Source organism: Hemiscyllium ocellatum, chromosome 36 (genome assembly GCF_020745735.1).
Source record: "Hemiscyllium ocellatum isolate sHemOce1 chromosome 36, sHemOce1.pat.X.cur, whole genome shotgun sequence".
In the NCBI taxonomy this organism is placed as follows: domain Eukaryota; kingdom Metazoa; phylum Chordata; class Chondrichthyes; order Orectolobiformes; family Hemiscylliidae; genus Hemiscyllium; species Hemiscyllium ocellatum.
The window spans coordinates 39446009-39465569 of NC_083436.1; the positions used below are offsets into that span (position 1 = coordinate 39446009).

The window sequence follows — 19561 nt, forward strand, 5'->3', positions numbered from 1 at the left end:
GTTATAGCCATATCATGCTGCCAAGACACACTTTATCCCACTTCTCCAATAGGAGCACTAATCTGGATTTCACAGTACCTGTGCTGGGGCTTGAACCCACGACCTTTAGGCCTTAGATAAAAGCAAGGTGCCCACTGAGCCATAGCTGATGCCAGCAAATGTTTGTTGGAAGAATTGTTTTTGTTTGCGTGTGTGTAATTGCAGCTGCTATTAAGATAAAATTAAAACATCCATTATTTGTTACACACGGGCCTTCAATGATGAGAAGCAATCTAACCAAAAGTTATCAACTCCCAATGAATTTTAAACCTACAACACCTTTAGCAGCAGTTCTGCTTTGAAATGAATCCATATTCACTTTTAAATTTAATAACATTATAAATATTGCAAGCTGTTTTAAAGTTCCCCTGAGGCTATCAGAATTATGATATTCGGAAAAGTTGTTTAAAATTAAGAAACATTTGTACAAGTTCAGCAGTGCGTATGAGAGAGTTTTACAGCTTAATATATAAATCTGATAGTTCATTTGGCAGCTCATTTCATAAAGATTGGTGATTATGCAATCCGTAATCAAACCTGTAAAGCTACGTTCCACAGTAACCTCCCATGGTTAAAGTCTCCATCTGTCATGTCCAGGTGTGAGCTCAACATTGAAGAAAATAACAACATGTTCCATATACTGAGTGTTCCTCAGTATAGCTCCCTCAAAATAATCAGTCAGGGACAAGTGAGCAACAGGTTAATGCACAGCACTATTACAGCCACAAACTGGATGGATATAGCCCAGATACTTCAGACTGACAAACATACAAATTAGGAGAAGGAGCAAGCCATTCTGCCCTGCCCACCACTTGATGAGAATATGGTTGAGCTGAAAATGTGTTGCTGGTTAAAGCACAGCAGGTCAGGCAGCATCCAAGGAACAGGAAATTCGACGTTTCGGGCCAGAGCCCTTCATCAGGAAAGGGCTCTGGCCCGAAACGTCGAATTTCCTGTTCCTTGGATGCTGCCTGACCTGCTGTGCTTTAACCAGCAACACATTTACAGCTCTGATCTCCAGCATCTGCAGACCTCACTTTTTACTCGAGAATATGGTTGATCTGATTATGGCCTCAGTGCCTCATTTCTGCTGACTGCACCCGTAACTTTTGAGTTTCTTGTTAAGTCAAGAATCTATTTAACTCTGCCTTAAAAAGTATTCAGTGACCCAGTCTTCCCTGTTATGTGGGGAAGAGTGTACCACAGACTGATGACCCTCTGAGAGAAAATATTTGTTCTTATCTCCATTGTAATTTAGAGACCCCTCAATTTCTCAATTATGTCCCTTAGTTTAGGGTGTAGGCTTGCTCGCTGAGCTGTAGGTTTGATATTCAGACATTTCATTACCTGGCTAGGTAACATCATCAGTGGCGATCTCCAAGTGAAGCGAAGCTGTTGTCTTCTGCTTTCTATTTATATCTTTTTCCTGGATGGGGTTCCTGGGATTTGTGGTGATGTCATTTCCTGTTTGTTTTCTGAGGGGTTGATAGATGGCATCTAGATCTATCTACAAGATAGAGGAGACATTAACATCATCAACAACACCCTCACAGACATAAAGTTCACCAAGGAGGAGGAAACTGACAACAAACTCGCATTTCTGGATGTCACAGTAGAAAGAAAGGACAAGGGAGAATTACAAACCTGCTTATACAGAAAACCGACAAACACTGACCAAATACTCAACTACACCGGCAACCATCCCAACACACACAAACGAAGCTGTATCAGAACACTATTCCAATGAGCTACATCACACTGCAGCACAGACGAACTTTGCAAAACAGAGGAGAACCACCTATACGATGTATTCAAGAAGAACGGATACTCAAAAAATACAGTGCGCAGATTCCTCAAGAACAAACCACGACAAGCAGACAAAACACCTAACCACCTTACCATATATCAAAGAAGTTTCAGAAATGACAGCCAGACTACTGAGATCCCTCGGAATCCTAGTAGCACACAAACCCACCAACACTCTCAAACAAAAACTTACAAACTTAAAAGACCTAGTACAACCCATGGACAAAACCAACGTCATCTACAAAATTCCATGAAAAGACTGCCACAAATACTACATAGGACAAACAGGAAGAAAGTTAGCCACCAGGATACATGAACACCAGCTAGCCACAAAAAGACACGACCCCCTCTCCCTCATTGCCCTACACACAGATGAAAAAATCCACCATTTCGACTGGGACAACACATCTATCCTGGGACAGGCTAAGCAAAGACATGCCAGAGAATTCCTAGAGGCCTGGCATTCCAACCATAACGCCATAAATAAGCACATAGATCTAGATGTCATCTATCAACGCCTCAGAAAATGAACAGGAAATGACATCACCACAAATCCCAGGAACCCCATCCAGGAGAAAGATATAAATAGAAAGCAGGAGACAACAGCTTCGCTTCACTTGGAGGTCACCACTGATGATGTTACCTAGCCAGGTAATGAAACATCTGGATATCAAACCTACAGCTCAGGGAGCAAACCTACACCCTAAAACTCAACCTGAGCTACAAACTTTCACAAACCTTGCATGTCCCTTAGTTCTATGTCTCTCACAAAGGAAAGCATCCTCTCAGCATCCACATTGTCAAGTCCCAGAAGGATCTTATATGTTTCAATAAGATCACCTCATATTCTGGTGCAGTCTTCCCAATGTTTCTTCATAAGATAACTCATCCCGGGAATCAATCTGCTCTGCGCTGGTACAAGGCTTGCTGTCCTGTCAAGAGAATGTTTCCACTTGTGCCTAAGAGTTTTGCAAATGAGGATTTGCTACATGAGAGTGTTTGAGGTGAACAACAGACTTATTTCAGAGGAAGCGAGAAGAACATCTAAGGGATATAAAGAATAGAGGGTGAAACTGGTAAGAGTTAAATGAGAGAACATGGGAGGAGACCTGTATGACCAGAAGTGTGGGCATGGACTGATTGAGTCTTGTTCTATATGGTGTACTCAACCCAAGTGTATGCATATGGTGTCTGAATCCAGTTCCAAATGCATAAGACTCTACAGGCTTAAATTCAGGGTGCTATATTGACATCTTAGGGACTGGTGATTCCCCCAAACAACCCTACATCAGCAACTTGCATTTTTGAGGTGCTTCTTGCATGTAAATCTGACAGCAAGTGTTCGACACATCAAAATTGGGCCAGTGCAGCTCATGGCAAGAATAGTTGCACTGGAGCAAATATATTCAGAAATTGCTGGAGAAACTCAGCAGGTCTGGCTGAAGACAGAAATACAGTGAATGTTGTGAGTCCAGTCATTCTTCTTCAGAAGTTTTTCCCCTTCACAGCTGCTGCTAGACCTGCTGTGTTTCTCCAGCAATTTCTGTTTTTGTTTCACACTATTAACACCGCATCAGGTGAAATCAATGGAAACTCATGTCATTAACTGGAAACAGTCAATCTTAGTTCATACGAATGTCACAACTGAGAGAGGAATAAGCCATTAAAACAATCCAAGCACAGTAAGTAGTGGCATGCGCATTATAAAGGGCGAACTTAATAAATGAATTTGCCTGTCTCCTGCCAATATCTGAGTGCAGCAATATTTCTTGACACTTTTCTGTGGCATTCAACCAGTCACAGAGACGGGACAGAGCAATCAGAATGATTGAGTGGATGAAGGAATTGGCTTATGTGAAGCAATAATGCAAACTGGACCTGTTCTGTAAAAGAGAAAATTGAGACGTGATATGGTTTCTGTTTGTTTTGGGTTGTAAATGCAATCAGTAACATAAACCACGATGAGCCACTTAACCTTGTCCAGCACAGTAAAACCAAAGGACAAACCAAATCTGTGGGAAGTGAGCAATTGGTCAATTTATGAAACAAACTCTCCAGGGGCAGCATTGATTAAATCAGCAAAATACATAGATTTCTTTCAAGCAAGAACATTTCGGAATGCACTACATCAATCATTTGAGACATGTGCGTAGCTCTTCAGGAGGAATATGTAACTTTGGAGCTCTGGTACCCATAACTCTCCCTAACTGAGATATTCCTCCTTTTATGTCTCAGTCTGTTGTAGACCCATTGCTAGGGATTGACCGCTATGAATAGTCAACAATTTCATCATGGTTGCATCAAGTGACAAGCAGAATAGTTGAAGGTAAACTGAATGGAGTTTTCTATATCCAGTAATTCAAATGGAAGTAATAGATCCTCACCATGCAAAGGAACTGCAGCCCTTATAAGATCATGGATGTTTATATTTTGAGCTTTCATCAAGATGATACAGGGAGATGAAATATGTATTGCTGGTGCATGGTTCTTCTTTAAACAATCCCTTACTGACCTAGCTTTTTGTCCTTCTTAGCTTGCTACATGGAACCCAGACTCTGGGTTGAATGGATCTCTTACAGACAAGAAACTGGAAAACAACATGCGTGGTGTGATGCTACGGGTTGTAACTCTGCCGGTAAGAGCATTTAATTCATCTCGCCGTTCCTTCAGTGTCACTGGGTCAAAATCCTGGAACTCCCTACCTAAGGGCATTGTGGGTCTACCTACAGCACATTGACTGCAGCAGTTCAAGAAGACAGCTTCTTCCCCACCACCCCCACCCGCCACATTGTCAAGGGCAATTGAGGATGGTCAATAATGCTGGTCCAGCCAGCAATGAGATCCCATATATGAATTTTATAACATATATTATTTCTTCCCTTTGCCTAATTTTCTTCCTAAAAATGTTGTTCCATTGCGGTGAAAGTTTATCAGCTGGTTAAGGGATGAGTGGATTGCTTTGTGATCAAAGCTGAGTCAATCCAAATCTGGGGTATCTCTGCCTCTAATTAACTAAATTGGAAGTTTTTATAAAGCCATGTGTTTAATCATTCAGAATCTATTCTTTTGATAATTGTAAATGGGGCTTTGTTCATTCTGTGATCCAATAAGAAGGCTGGAAACATTACGAACTATATTTCCTTTCACTTTAATAATTAGAAGCAGAATATCCATGTTTTGTTTTAAATTTTACTTGCAGTTTAATGCTTTTTGGCTAGGTATTAGTGATGAACATTTCTTGAATGTCTGGGGAGAATGCAGCAGATAAGACCCAGAAGGCAACTTGGGGTCTGTTGCCTTTGTACCTTGCTTTTAAGAGAGGTCACCTTCAAGTACTCCATGGCCTGTGGTTAACCATGGAAATAATCAATTCCTGACAAGCAACGGATTATTGGACCATTGATATTAATAAGATGGTGTTGGCTATCTGCTGGCTAACACAAACCAGAATTGAAGGAGAGTGGGAAATCCCTTTGATCTATCGGATAAGACTTTAATTAATGGATCTGGTTGTCAAGAAGCCAATTATGAGCTGCTGTAAAACTGAATCCAGATTTCACCATGATAAATCATCTTTACTGATTTGTTTTGAAACTTGTGAAGTTACCAAGGCAATTGCGTAAGTGTGTATAATTGACCTGGACGATTGATCCCTTCAACACCGCTGCAGGGAACAAATTGAAGGAAGTTCATACAGACTTAACAATTAATCTCATTAATCAGACTTTCTCATTAATCTGAACTCTCTTGTTTAATAATCATGATCATATTGGAGTTTGGACAAACAAAGAGGTTGACTCCCCATCAAAAATGGCTCACCGCAATGACCCCTGGGATGAAGGGGTTTGTGTTACAAGGAAATATTGAGCAGTTGGGCCTGCACTCATTCGAGTTTAGAAGAATGAGAGATGATCTTATTGAAAGATATAGGACTCTGAGGAATCTGAGGGTCAATGCTGAGAGGACTTTTCCTCTTGAGGGGGAAGAGCTAGTTTAAAAACAAATTGGAAATGAAAAGGAATTTCTTCACTCAGAATATTGTTCATCTTTGGTGGGTCATTGAATATACTCAAGGCTGAGTCAGACATATTTTTGATATACAAGGGAGTTGAGGGTGATGGAGCGCTGAATGGAGAGTGGAGTTAAGGCGACAATCAAAAAAAGCCATGACCATATTGAATAGGGGAGCTATTTACCTGACATTTAAAAAAAACTCTACTGGTATAGTTGAAACTTCCTGTGCCTTTGTTGTCATAAATAAAATGGCTCTCTTAAGGTCGAGGAGTACGATAACTCTTCACACTAAGGCAATGAAATGAGAAACAATTTCTCAACATATGTTAACTTATCTACAAACAATAAGCAAAGTTTGTTCTGTTGGTCTTGGCATTGAGCGGGTTGGCTTATAAGGATTGATTGAGTCAACTGTGATTATACTCTTGGAATTTAGAACAATGGCAGGGGTAGGGGGAGGTGTGGGGATCTTACCCAAACATTTAACTTTATGAAGGAAATAGACAAGATATAAGGAGGCAAGGTCTTTCCACTAGAGGGTGAAACTAGAACAAGAGGGCATAGCCTCAAAATAATGTGGAGCAGATTTAGGACTGAGTTGAGGAGGAACTTCTTCACCCAAAGGGTTGTGAATCTGTGGATTTTCCTGTCCAGTGAAGCAGTTGAGGTCACATCATTGAATGTTTTGAAGGCAAAGATATATTTTCGATCAGTAAAGGAACTAAGGGTAATGGTGAGCAGAAGGGTAAGTGGAGCTGAATCCATGGGAAAATCGGCCATGATCTTATTGAATGGCAGAGCAAGCTTGACGGGCCAGATGACCTACTCCTGCTCTGAGTTCTTATGTTCTTATGCTCTTTGTCTGACATGCACACTGTTCTGGAGTGAGGGGAAAGTTGTTCACATTGTCATTTTATAACTCTCCGACCCTGGTTTAAATCCATCCTTGACTGGGAGATGAATGACCCAGTTAGTCCCATTAATTTTGAAGTGATTGGAGCTTCCATAGTGGTGAATAATTTAGTACAAGTTGTTACTCAAATATAGAGTGCTTGTCCTTGTTTGGGACAGTATTGGATCAGAGTAAAAGGAGCTTTTCTCTGTCCTGGGCTGTTGTTGTCAGCCGGAGAGTGCTTAAACGATACTTGATACCTGAAATGGCAAAATGTTCATACCTTGCCATTAGCTAACCTCACTGCTAAGACACACAAAGCAACTGATGTAGTGGGTGAATCTAAATCTGTAGTCAATATTGTTGCGGGTTTAATGAGGCCAGAAATCAGTGCTAAGGACATCAGATTAATCCTCTGCTTTGGACAGAGCTTATCAGAGTTCAAAATCAGTTTCATCTGTCACAGAAGTGTACATGGAACAGATACACTTATTTCGTGAGAATGCATACAATTAACCTGAGCACCAGAGTCATTACTCACTCAGGTGTATGGTGAACATCTTGTCAATACATTGAACTCAGAGCCACTCAAGCAAAAGGACTGTGGTATGGGATTGTGTCTTATCTGTGGCTGCATTCTTCCTTTAAAATGAGTAAAGGGATCCTGCTCATTTCAATTACTGACTTTGCTTGCCAAAATACGTATTCATTGTCTGTATTGCCAAGTAATATTGACTGATTCATCCTGGGAGCCGCCGGAACCCTTCGCACAGATATGCGAGTGTTATAAATCAGTCATCATTTCCATTTGATGGCCAAGGTGTTTTCTGAAGGGGTTTCTGCGCCAAGGGGATGGGGAAGGCAGTGCTGAGGGGGCGGGGCAACGCATGATCTACCCTTCTACTGCCCACCAGTGGTACCGGAATCTCCAGGATGGTCTTGCAGGATTTGTCTGTCCTCTCTGAGCTTGTGATTATTCAGAAGGTTGAAAGACTTAACATGCTACATGGGACTCTCTTCTCCTGTAAAGAGAAGGCTGAGGTGAGGCAGAAGCATCAAAACATTATTCAGAAGGTTGAAAGACTTAACATGCTACATGGGACGCTCTTCTCCTGTAAAGAGAAGGCTGAGGTGAGGCAGAAGCATCAAAACATGGGAAAATAAGAGCAGGAGTAGGCCATTCAGTCCTTCAGACCTACTCTGCCATTCAATAGGATCATGGCTGATCATCCAACTCAGTACCGTCCTCCAGCTTTCACCACATACCTTTTGATCCCTTTAGCCTAAGAACTATATTTACCACATTCAATGTTTTAGCCTCAAGTTGTCCATCAAATAGTTTATGTCAATCACGAGGACCATTCTGTCAGCTGGAAGAGGGAGATGTCGGTGATCCAAAGCATACTATCAAGTGTCAGGTCAGGGGGAGGAATAAGAGCAACTGTAATGAAGAAAGAAACGGAAGGCAGTGGCTCAGGTAAAAAACAAATAAAAGGAAAATGGAGTGGAATTGAATGACTTTTACAAAGTTGCTATTAATAATCATTCAGACAGGACTGACGATTATCAAGCAATGATCCTTCAGCAACAGTTCGAAGTTCAGCAATTGGTCCATTGAGACTATTGAGTGATCTTAAAATGATTGCATGCTAATTGTAATCTAAAATACTTGCTGGCATAAATTGATGGATGGACAACTGTAGCATTTAGTAACTTTATTAATCCCCCAAAGAGCTTCACAGTTGTTAATAGCAGTGTAACAAATGTTAGTGACACCAGTAAGCTGAAGCTGAGTGTTGTTCCAGGACCGTTTGTGATTTTGAAGATCCAAGCAATCTCTGACTCACAGGGAGTACAAGGTCTTGCTTTGAGAGCCTTCCTGCTGAATCCCTGTCTCTACAGAACCTTGATTTTGTGCATTGGAATGGTGCACTGGTTTTGGGAAATACAAAAGGTGGCACTCCACCCTTGCTATGTAAAGGTGCCTGAGTCACAGACAGCCAACATTGTAAGCTAAGTGAAGTTGGCCCTGTAACACATGCATTAATTTCACAGTATGTTACATGGACAACACTGACATACTTTGACAATCTGATTGAGGATTTTCCCACTGATGACAAAACAATGGTTTAAAAGAAACTGCCCTCTCTAAATCTCTCACCATATAAAAAAAATCAAACAAGGCAATATGCATCAGAACAATTAGATATGAAAGTTAATCCTAAATTTGATGTGATTTATTATTGTCACATGTACCTAAGTACAGTGAAAAAAATTTGTGTTGCATGCAGTACGGGCAGATCATAACATACAAAGACATACAAATCATAGGGTGATCAAACAGAGCGAGTCATAAAGTTGTACAGGAGGTGTACAAAAGTAAGATCAACATTAGATTTGAAATTTGAGGTTCATTCTGCAGTCTAATAACAGCGGGGTAGAAGCTGTTCTTGAACCTGTTGGTATGTGTGCTTACGCTTTTGTAACTTTTGTCTGACAGAAGAGAAAGGAAGAGATTATAACCGGGCTGGAAGGGGTCTTTATTGATAGCTTTCCACAGCAACTTCATACTCTGTATTACCTGGGTTTAATGGCAAGTAATAGCCAATACCCCTCTGCAATCAAAGTTGCAGCATTTTAAAAATGAAGGAGCACTGTCTCCTTCTCAAGGGACAAATAGAGAGATGGGCTGTACTGTAAATGCAACTTTGCCAGTGAAGTACATATCCCGAGAGAAGCAACCAAAATAAGTTCAAACACAAAATATTGAAGATGTTGGAAACCAGAGATAAAAATAACAGTGGAAACACTCAGCAGGCCAGGCATCTTTCAAGTGAAACCGAACAGAGGTATGATTCTCTACAGATACAGAGCATCTTGAGAGTTGCTTATGCTCTGGGTCAATGCTCATGTGTAAGACCAATCAATTTTGACAAGTTTCCTACCACAAGATTATTTCCTGTCAAATGTGGATCTGTCTTCATTTTGTTTTCTCTCCTTGGAACACTGGGCCCAATGTTACTGCCTCCCTGACTGAGAGAGTGAACTGAACTTAAACCAATCTTGGAGAAATTTCTTTTCTGTAGGACCCATAGATGTCAGTAAGAATTCAAGACTGTGCAGAACTGGGGGAGTGCTTGACTCTCCAAGTCTCTGCCTTTGGATCAGGTGTTAAATCAAGAACCTCCATCTACCCTGTTGGATGGATCTTCAAAAAACTCCTACATCTATTTTTGAAGATCTGGTGTCTTGGTCAGTATGTAACCCTCAACCAACATCAGTAAAACACATTAACAGTAATGCTATTGATGGGAGCTTGCAGGATGCATGCTGTTACTATGACCCCACCTCTCATTAGCCCTGATGAAGAGTTAAGCCCAATACATCAACTCACCTGCTCCTCAGGTCCTGCCTGACCTGCTGTAATTCTTCCAGCACCACACTTTATCAACTCTAACTTCTTCATCATCTGCAGTCCTCACTATCTCCTAGTTGCTGCATTTCCTATGTTGTGACAGAGGCCATCCTTCAGAAGTACTTAATTGGTTACACAGGGCTATGCGATGGCCTGAGACTATGAAAAATGTGATACAGTTGCAGTTAAACCTTTCCTTTTTTATTCATACCACAGTGGACCCTTAGCATGTAAAAGACATAGAAACATGGAAGATAGGAGCAGAAGGAGGCCACTCAACCCTTCGAATTTGCTCCGTCATTAATCACGATCATGGCTGATCATCCAACTCAATAGTCTAATCCTCCTTTCTCCCCATAACTTTTGATCCCATTCACCCCAAGTGCTATATCTAGTCACCTCTTGAATACATTCAATGTTTTGGCATCAACTCTTCCTGTGGTAAGGAATTCCACAGGCTCCCCACTCTTTGGGTGAGGAAATGTCTCCACATCTCCGTCTAAATGGCCCACCCCAAATCCTCAGTTTGTGACCCCTGGTTCTGGATGCACCCACCACTGGGGACATTCTCTCTGCATCTACCCTGTCTAGTCCTGTTAGAATTTTATAAGTCACTCTGAGATCTTCCCCTCAGTCAACTGAACTCCAGTGAAAACACTCTTAACCTTGTTGATCTCTCCTCCTATGTCATTCCCGCCATCCCCAGAATCAGCCTGGTAAACCGTCACTGCTCTCCCTCGAGAGCAAGAGCATCCTTCCTCAGGAAAGGAGACCAACACTGCACACTATATTCTAGCTGTGGCCTCACCAAGGGCCTGTATAACTGCAACAACACATCCCTGCTCCTGTACTCTAAAAAGGCCACATACCATTTGCCTTCTCTACCACCTGCTGCACCTGCATGCTTACCTTCAACAACTGGTGCACTAGGACATCAAGATCCAGCTGCTCACTCCCCTCTCTCTGTTTACACCATTTGATGCCCTGGATTTATTTGGGTTAAGCAGGTCAAGGTAAAGTCACTATAGTCTCAGAGGGCAAGAGGGCTGCTCTCTCATGAGAGAGAAAGATACCTGGGTGGTCCATTTAGTTTGAAGGTCACCACTCCTCAGATGAGGGGCTTGGTTGAGAAAACAGGGTCTTCGGGATGATCTTAGTTGTTCTGGGAATTGAACTCCATCTGTTGGTGGCACTCTTGTTTGATTCCAAATAAACCTGCTGGATTATAACCTGGTGTTGTGTGATGTTTAACTTTGTCCACCCCATTCCATAACCAGCACCTCCACATCTTTAGAAATGCCAGCACAGGGATTTAAGTTGAAAACAGTTGACATCAGATTTTATTAAGATATTATCTGGATAATTTTCTCAATGGGAAAATACATTCCTGAGTTCTTGATTTTTTTTTAGAACCAATAGCAATGGGCTCTGATATGGCACTGAAGAGTCACGGTAAATTGATTGTGATTGCATAGCTACCAGTTTATTAAAGGGCTGTCAGTTAGTTCAGGTGGCTGAACAGCTAGTTTGTGATGCAGAGCAACATCAACAGCACGGATTGAATTCCTGTGCTCGCTGAGGTTACCATGAAGGTTCTACCTTCTCACCTTTGCCCCTCGCATGGTAACCCTCAGGTTAAACTACCAGTGCCAGTCAACTCCCTTGAACGTCAGCAGTTCTCTAGAACTCTGGTGACTGTACTTGACTCGTTGATTTAGTGTGATCATGCAGTTGATTCCATGGTTGATCAAAGAGAAAGGGCAAGTTTGTTGTTTGTATGGTTCTGATGGGCAATTATACAAGAAGGTTTGTTAATTCAGAGCCACAGTGTGGTAGCACTATCTCTAACCCATGTTCCTTTTGAATAAAGCCTCCCCCACCGGGAGTCACTATGTCACCTATTTGACTAAATGTGCTTCATGAGGTTGAGTGTGATCGAACACTCCCAACATCAATGATAATCACAGCAAACACCTTACATTGTTAGAACTTAGAGAGGTGATAACCTAGTGGAAGTATTGCTACAGCATTATTCCAGAGACACTGGTAATATTCTGGGGACCCAGGTTTGAATCCTCAAAAGGCAGATGGTGTAATTTGAATTCAATAAACATCTTGAATTGGAAGTCTAAAGATGGCCATGAATCCATTGCCAATTGTTAAGAAAAATGTATCTGATTCACTCATGTTATTTTGGAAAGGAAATTGTCATCCTTATCTCGCCTGGCTTACACGTGACTCCATACCCACAGCAATGTGGTTGACTCTTTACAACCCTATGGACAATTAGGGATGGATAATAAACGCTGGCCTGGCCAGTGAGGCCCACATCCAGTGAATGAATTAACACAAAACTGAAAACTCAAATTCTCCACAGCAAAACGTAATCCTTTGGAATAGCCTTCATGAGTCTGATTTACTTCGAGTCATCCTCATGCATTCTTAACCCTGTCACGTCTCTTTTCTTCCAGGAGGAACCTTTTGTCATGGTATCAGAAAATGTACTCGGAAGAACAAAGAAATACTATGGATTCTCTATTGATGTCCTGGATGCCTTGTCAAGTTATCTGGGCTTTAAATATGAAATCTATGTGGCTCCTGACCACAAATTTGGCAGCCAACAGCCTGACGGAAACTGGAATGGACTAATTGGAGAACTTGCTTTCAAGGTGTGTCTTTGACAATGTTTTCTACATCTTTATTCATGATTTTTATTCTTACAAATCCCAACCTTGGAGAAACAAACCTTCCATCTGATGAGCACCATTACCTGATATTTCAGAATTTCAGTTGGACATGAAGCCTGTGAGTGACACTTCTCTTTCTGTGTTTTACAGTTTGTAAATTAAGGAAAAAGATGTTAATCTGAGATCAGTTTATCATTATATCCAATCCCAAGCATGTTGGTGGAACATGCAACAGGACACTTATACTTTTCTTTGTCATAGGTTTAGTCACAGAATGCAGCACAACATATTTCTACAGAAAACAATCCATTGTCCCAGCAGTCTCTTTTTTTCCTATTTTCAAAATCATCAATTAAACTTAATGATTGAATTAACCAAAATTAACAACCTCATTAGCGGAGCACAGCAAGAAAAGACAAAATCTCAAACAAAGTTTATGAAATCATAATCAAATTTGATTTTGTGAAGTGATTATGTACTCCAGTGCCCACACATTGTGACAGTCTATATTTAATCTAGATATCATCTAGTCAACCTGTTTAGAGATATTAGTGCACACTTCAATGAGTTACTCTACCACTGCACCATAGGCGTGTCTCTATATTTATTTAATCAATCTGATCAATCAAACCTCTGTGGCAGGGGGGGATTTGAATACCAATCTTCTGGTCTATAGGTAGGGACACTACCACTCTACCACAGGAGCCAGTAAGGTATTTGGGCTTTGGAGGAGAACTCTGTGATCCCAGCCAGGAATCCCACAGGGTAGAGGATCCCAGCCAGGAATCCCATAGGATAGAGGATCCCTGCCAGGAATCCCACAGGGTAGAGGATCCCAGCCAGGAATCCCACAAGGTAGTGGATCCCAGCCAGGAATCCCACAGGGTAGAGGATCCCAGCCAGGAATCCCATAGAATAGAGGATCCCTGCCAGGAATCCCACAGGGTAGAGGATCCCAGCCAGGAATCCCATAGGATAGAGGATCCCTGCCAGGAATCCCACAGGGTAGAGGATCCCAGCCAGGAATCCAACAAGGTAGTGGATCCCAGCCAGGAATCCCACAGGGTAGAGGATCCCAGCCAGGAATCCCACAGGGTAAAGAATCCCAGCCAGGAATCCCAAAGGGTAGAAGATGCCAACCAGGAATTCCACAGGGTAGAGAATCCAGCCAGAAATCCCACTGGGTAGAGGATCAAACAGTAAGCATACATACATGTGATAAATGAGTGTAAGTCAGTCAACGTTACTCACAGCTATTTTCATTGTCCAGTTCACCATTTCAATCACCAAAGTGGAAGGAAAGCTATGAATCTGATACGCTAACTTTCATTCCTATACTGCACCTGCTTTCTGGTCAGGTAAAGCTCCCCATTTTACAAAATATATCCTTTATTCACCAGAAGCCCTTTCTAGCCTGAACACTCTTGATCCTCACAATAGCTGACAGCACAATAGGTGAGGATCAAAGCAAGTTGTTTCCTTTAAAAACATCAAGCATTGTTTGGTCTTACCACAAAAGCCAGTTTGAAGGAACACAACAAATTGTCACTCACATCTTTTGTTACTGCCACTTAGGTATTTTAATTATTCATAGCACTTTCAAAAGAGAAAAAAAAACACTTTTTGTTTATTGGGGCACCTTGGAAGCTGATGAAATATGCATTGAGAAAATTCCAAGTTGTTTCAGAATATTGCGCACGAGGCACTCTATCTATCACTCCAACTCCTGCGTCTTCCTCATTAATCAAATCAAAGTCTCTCAATCCCTGTCTGCCACACATTGCTAACATGATTCTGTGATTGAGTGCTGCAATTCAGGGACTGGCCATGCTCAATGGTTATAGATTCCATATGAGAATACATCATGCCTGGAAGCAGCTCGGAAAGGATCAGATGGAAGGGTCTTGAAGATAATCAATTCATTGTGTTGTTCAGGGGCCCTGGTTCGCAGGTTTTGCCAGCCTCTGCTCTCTGTCAGCCCCCTCTCTGCTGACCCACAGACCTATTCAAACACCCAGGGTTTCTCAGTCTCACCTGCTCTGGTGAAAGATATGGTGTATTATTTCCAGTTTTTTGCCATGGTTAAACAAGAATGCCTTTTAAAAGAATCTAGGATCAGAGGCTATCATCACAAAATAGGTGGTCACCCACTTGGGAGATAGTGAGGACTGCAGATGCTGGAGATCAGAGTTGAGAGTGCGGCGCTGGAAAAGTACAGCCGGTCAGGCAGCATCTGAGGAGCAGGAGAGTCGACGTTTCAGGTATAAGCCCTTCATCAGGAAGGGTGGATGAAGGGCCTCTGCCTGAAACATTGATTCTCCTGTCCCTCGGATGCTGCCTGACTTGCTGTGCTTTTCCAGTACCCCGCTCTCAACTCCGGTCACCCATTTAGGACAGAAACGAGGAGAAATTTTTTCTCTGAAAGGTCATCATATGGAATTATTTACTACACAGAGTTGTCAAGGCTGGGTCGTTCACAATGCTCAAGACTGAGAGAGGTAGATTTTTAGTCAGTAAGATAATCAAGGATGATCAGGAAAAGTGGAGGTGAGGGTTATAAGATCCATCATGACCTTATGAACTATCAGAGCAGAACCATCAGGCTGAATGGCCTACTTCTGCTTCTTCATCTTACGGTCTTATGGCGAGTTGATCATTGAATGGCCCTGAGAGGTACAAGAAGGGAGGGACGGTGGGTCAAAGGATCTACTTCTTACTCATTCTGTCCTTGTTTGTATCACCTGCAAACTTAGATGTCCCCATATACAATTCATTAAGCAGTTTGTGAGCTGTTAGGGCCCATTCAGATCCTGCCTGAACTCCCCCTCCCATTCTAACCAGCTTCAGCTGAATGCAGTATGTTATTGTTGGCTGTCAGTGTATCAAAAGAGGTCTTTGATATGCAGTGGCAGTGTTCATGTATGTCCCTGAGACAAAAAGGCCTAAATGTAAATACGAACTCAGGATGTAATGGCCACAGCAATATGTCATAACCATAAGTCTGCAAATATCACAGCAAAACAGCAAACACTTTTTGATAAGAGATTAAAGAGACTTCAAGGCCAACACATGATTAGTTTTGTCACTGTCTACCTTCTACTCTTCTAAAATGTCCATTGGCAGTTCTATCAAATGGCTTAGCAATAATCTGCTTCCCAACGCTTAACTTGGATTCTCCCCAAGTCTATTCAGGAGTTCCTCAGGTAAGTGTCCAACATGGCCCAACCATGTTCAACTGCTTCATCAATTAATTTCTTAAAATGTAACAGCCTATGTCCAAATTAAGTAAGACCTGGAGGGTATTCAGGCTTGGGTTGATAAGTGCCAGTAAGATGCGCACCACACAAGTGCCAGGCAATGACCATCTCCGAAAAAAGAAAATCAATGCATCACCCTTGACATTCAATGACATTACCATCACTGAAACCCCACTGTAATATCCTATTCCTCAATAAAAGAAACATGTTTGTTGTCAGCAAGATTAGAAAATTAATGCGATGCGAACTCCAACAGGGTTTAAAAGTGTTTCAGTGAACTGAATGGACATTTAGATTGAAGAAACATATTGCAACACAGCTGCTGTGTTGTTGAAGAACGTTTAGCAGTGTGAATTAATGCTGGATGCATAATCCAGAAAGCTGTGCTAATAATCTAGGACAATGAGATTCCAAATTTCACATTGGGTTTTCTTTAACTATGAAATTTGTTTGAAAAATGTCAAAAAAATGCTGTGACACTAATGTGAAACAAAACTGCTTCAACAATGTGGGAGCAAATTACTGCAGACGCTGGAATCTGTATTCAAAACAAAAAATGCTGGAAATCATAGCAGGTCAGGCAGTATCCATGGAGAGACAGCAAGCTAATGTTTTGAGTTTAATTGATTTTTTTATTAGAGCTGATGACAAGTGGGGCCCTTTATGGAAAGAGAACTATTGGACTGTCCTAAGTAGATGTGGTTGATTTTCACCTGTTCAGACCTAAAATTTGTTCATAAACACCAGTTTTCCATAATAGGACAAATTAAGTGTGTTTTCAGTAATGAATTGAAAACATTGTGAGGAGAGCTGAGGACAAGTATAAATTTTCCCAATTGTTACATGGTTTGTTCCACCCAATGGAGGCACTCATTCATTTGTACTCTACCTGAAGGCAGGTCCTTTGCTCATTGTTGATGCTTCATGAGCTCTTGTGTTTGTCGTTATTTTGCCAATGGTGGTGTACGTTTCACTTATGTAGTGTTAGGCCTCACAGTCAGTATGTCAGTGTGACTTTAAGAGACATGCTGAGCATATAACACTGTATCATAGTAAGTGACCTGAGAGTATAAAATTTCCTGACTCAATCTTATCAGGTGTCACCTGAAGCATGGCATGTTGGCGAATGCTGCATATTACCCAGACTCTGAAGTGCCTGTGACTGTTATATTTGTATATATCAACAACTGTAATAAATATCTGTTGAATCTTTCAATACCACATTACTCATGTCCAGATTTTAAACTGTGGGAGCTAAGATGACCATTGTTGCATCAGTTACAAATATCACACAGATGACAAAGTCCACGCATTTGTGGCATTTCAGAACAAGGGTATCGTTCATCAGTCTACCTTATACTACACGGGAATCAAATCTCTGTTATTCTGAGCCACACAGTAGCCAGTTAAGCTAACCTAAATGTAAGGGCAAAGGCAACAGGAAATACCTGATGTTAGGTGGCCACTAATGCTACTGGTTTGAAGTTATTTCCAACGTGCTGGAGACAGATCAAGCTATCATCCTGGGAATCAACCTGTCACTACTGTCACAATTACTCTACTGTTATATGGTCAATTTTGTACACAAAATAGGCCCTTATACTCTTTCCATTTTATCTAGCTCAAAGTACTTAAAGAATCCTGCCATCAGGAATAAAAGAAGATTTAAAATTGTGGAGTTGATCCCTGCACAGTTAAATCTTGCTAAATAAACCTGATTGGCAGGCATTCCTATTTCAGTCTCCCAGTGGATTCTTCAATGGTATGGTTCCTTTTTCAAAAACAAATTTGTCCTTTTGAAATGAATTAAGTTTTTCTAACTCATTATTAATTTAATGCATTTATTTTTCTTAGATTTCCTATCACAAAATTCTACAGCAGACATTTTTGCAAAGATGGGTCAGATTGATTCAAGATAGCTTTTTACATTTTACGCAGAGTGGGCCAGAGTATAAGATTTTAATGAACCAAACAGATTTCAAATCTGATAATGTATCAATCGCCAAGCCTCATTTCTCAGGAGGAATGTCAGGGATTGAACTAGTAGATATCGGGACTTTGGACTTTAACCTGTTCAGGTTAGTCAGTTGCTAAAAGAAGCAAAAATCAATTTAAGATAAATTCCTTTGATGTACGTCTGAGATATCTCAGTTCAAACAGATGTAGCTGAACGGCACTTATAGGAATAAGGGAGACCATTCACCCCTTAGTCCTGCTCCAGCACTCAATCGATCATGGCTGATCTTCTTTTCAATTTGTTCATGGGATGAATGCATCACTGGCTTCGCCAGCATTTATTGCCCAGAGGGCAGGTAGGACTTAAACATACTGCTGTGAATCTATGTGTCAATGCAGGCCAGACCAGGTAAGGCCAGCAGACTTCCTTCTCAAAAAGACATAAATGAAATTAGATGGGTTTTTATGACATTGGTTTGTTAATTTCCATTAGGCCAACGTTTTATTCCAGTTTTCTATTGAATTCAAATTTCACCACATGTTATAGAATCATAGAGATGTACAACACACACAAAGACACTTCGGTCCAACCTATCCATGCCAACCAGATATCCTTACCTAATCTAGTCCCATTTGCTAGCACTTGGCCTATATCCCTCTCAGTCCTTCCTATTCATATACCCATCCCGATGCCTTTTAAATGTTGCAATTGTTCTAGCCTCCACCACTTCCTCTGGCAGCTCATTCCATACATGCACCACCCTCTGTGTGAAAACGTTGCCCCTCAGGTCCCTTTTATACCTTTCCCCTCTCACCCTAAACCTATGCCCTCTAGTTTTGCACTCCCGCACCCCAGGGAAAATACCTTGTCTATTTACCCTATTCATGCCCCTCATGATTTTATAAATCTCTACAAGGTCATCCTTCAGCCTCCAATGCTCCAAGGAAAACAGCCCCAGTCGATTCAGCCTCTCACTATAGCTCAAATCCCTGCCCGAAACGTCGATTCTCTTGCTCCTCTGATGCTGCCTGACATGCTGTGCTTTTCCAGCACTACACTCTTCAACTCTTCAACTCTGGCAACATCCTTGTAAGTCTTTTCTGAACCCTTTCAAATTTCACAACATCCTTCTAATAGGAAGGAGACCTTGTAGCTTTAAAATCTCTGACCTTGTCCCCAGAACATTAAGCTGGGGCTCTAAACTACTATCCCATTAACTTTCCATAGCTCCTGATGTCCTTTAGCAGTTAAGGGATATGAGGGGAGAGATAGACATATAAAGTTAAAGTCACAGATCAGCCACGATCACATTAAATGATGTGTCAGGTTTGAGGGGTTAAGTGGCCTATTTCTGTTCCTTTGTTTTCTTACCTAACTGAAACTTAGCAATTTCAACTGACGTAGCCTATGCTACACCTCAATGTCTGCTTCATTTGCTAGCTTTTGATCACATGTCCTAATGTCTTCATCTTCATCCTGATGTCAATGTTTGTT

At 41.4% G+C, this 19561-nt stretch overlaps 1 protein-coding gene across 1 annotated transcript in view; it reads left to right on the forward strand.

Annotated features, from left to right (window-relative positions):
- grid2 (glutamate receptor, ionotropic, delta 2) overlaps positions 1–19561 on the forward strand; it is a 982254-nt gene that overhangs the window by 775127 nt on the left and 187566 nt on the right. The window contains exons 9-10 of the mRNA XM_060851484.1: positions 4379–4480; positions 12638–12835. Coding sequence (XP_060707467.1) covers positions 4379–4480; positions 12638–12835 — 300 coding nt within the window. The remainder of the gene's footprint in view (positions 1–4378; positions 4481–12637; positions 12836–19561) is intronic.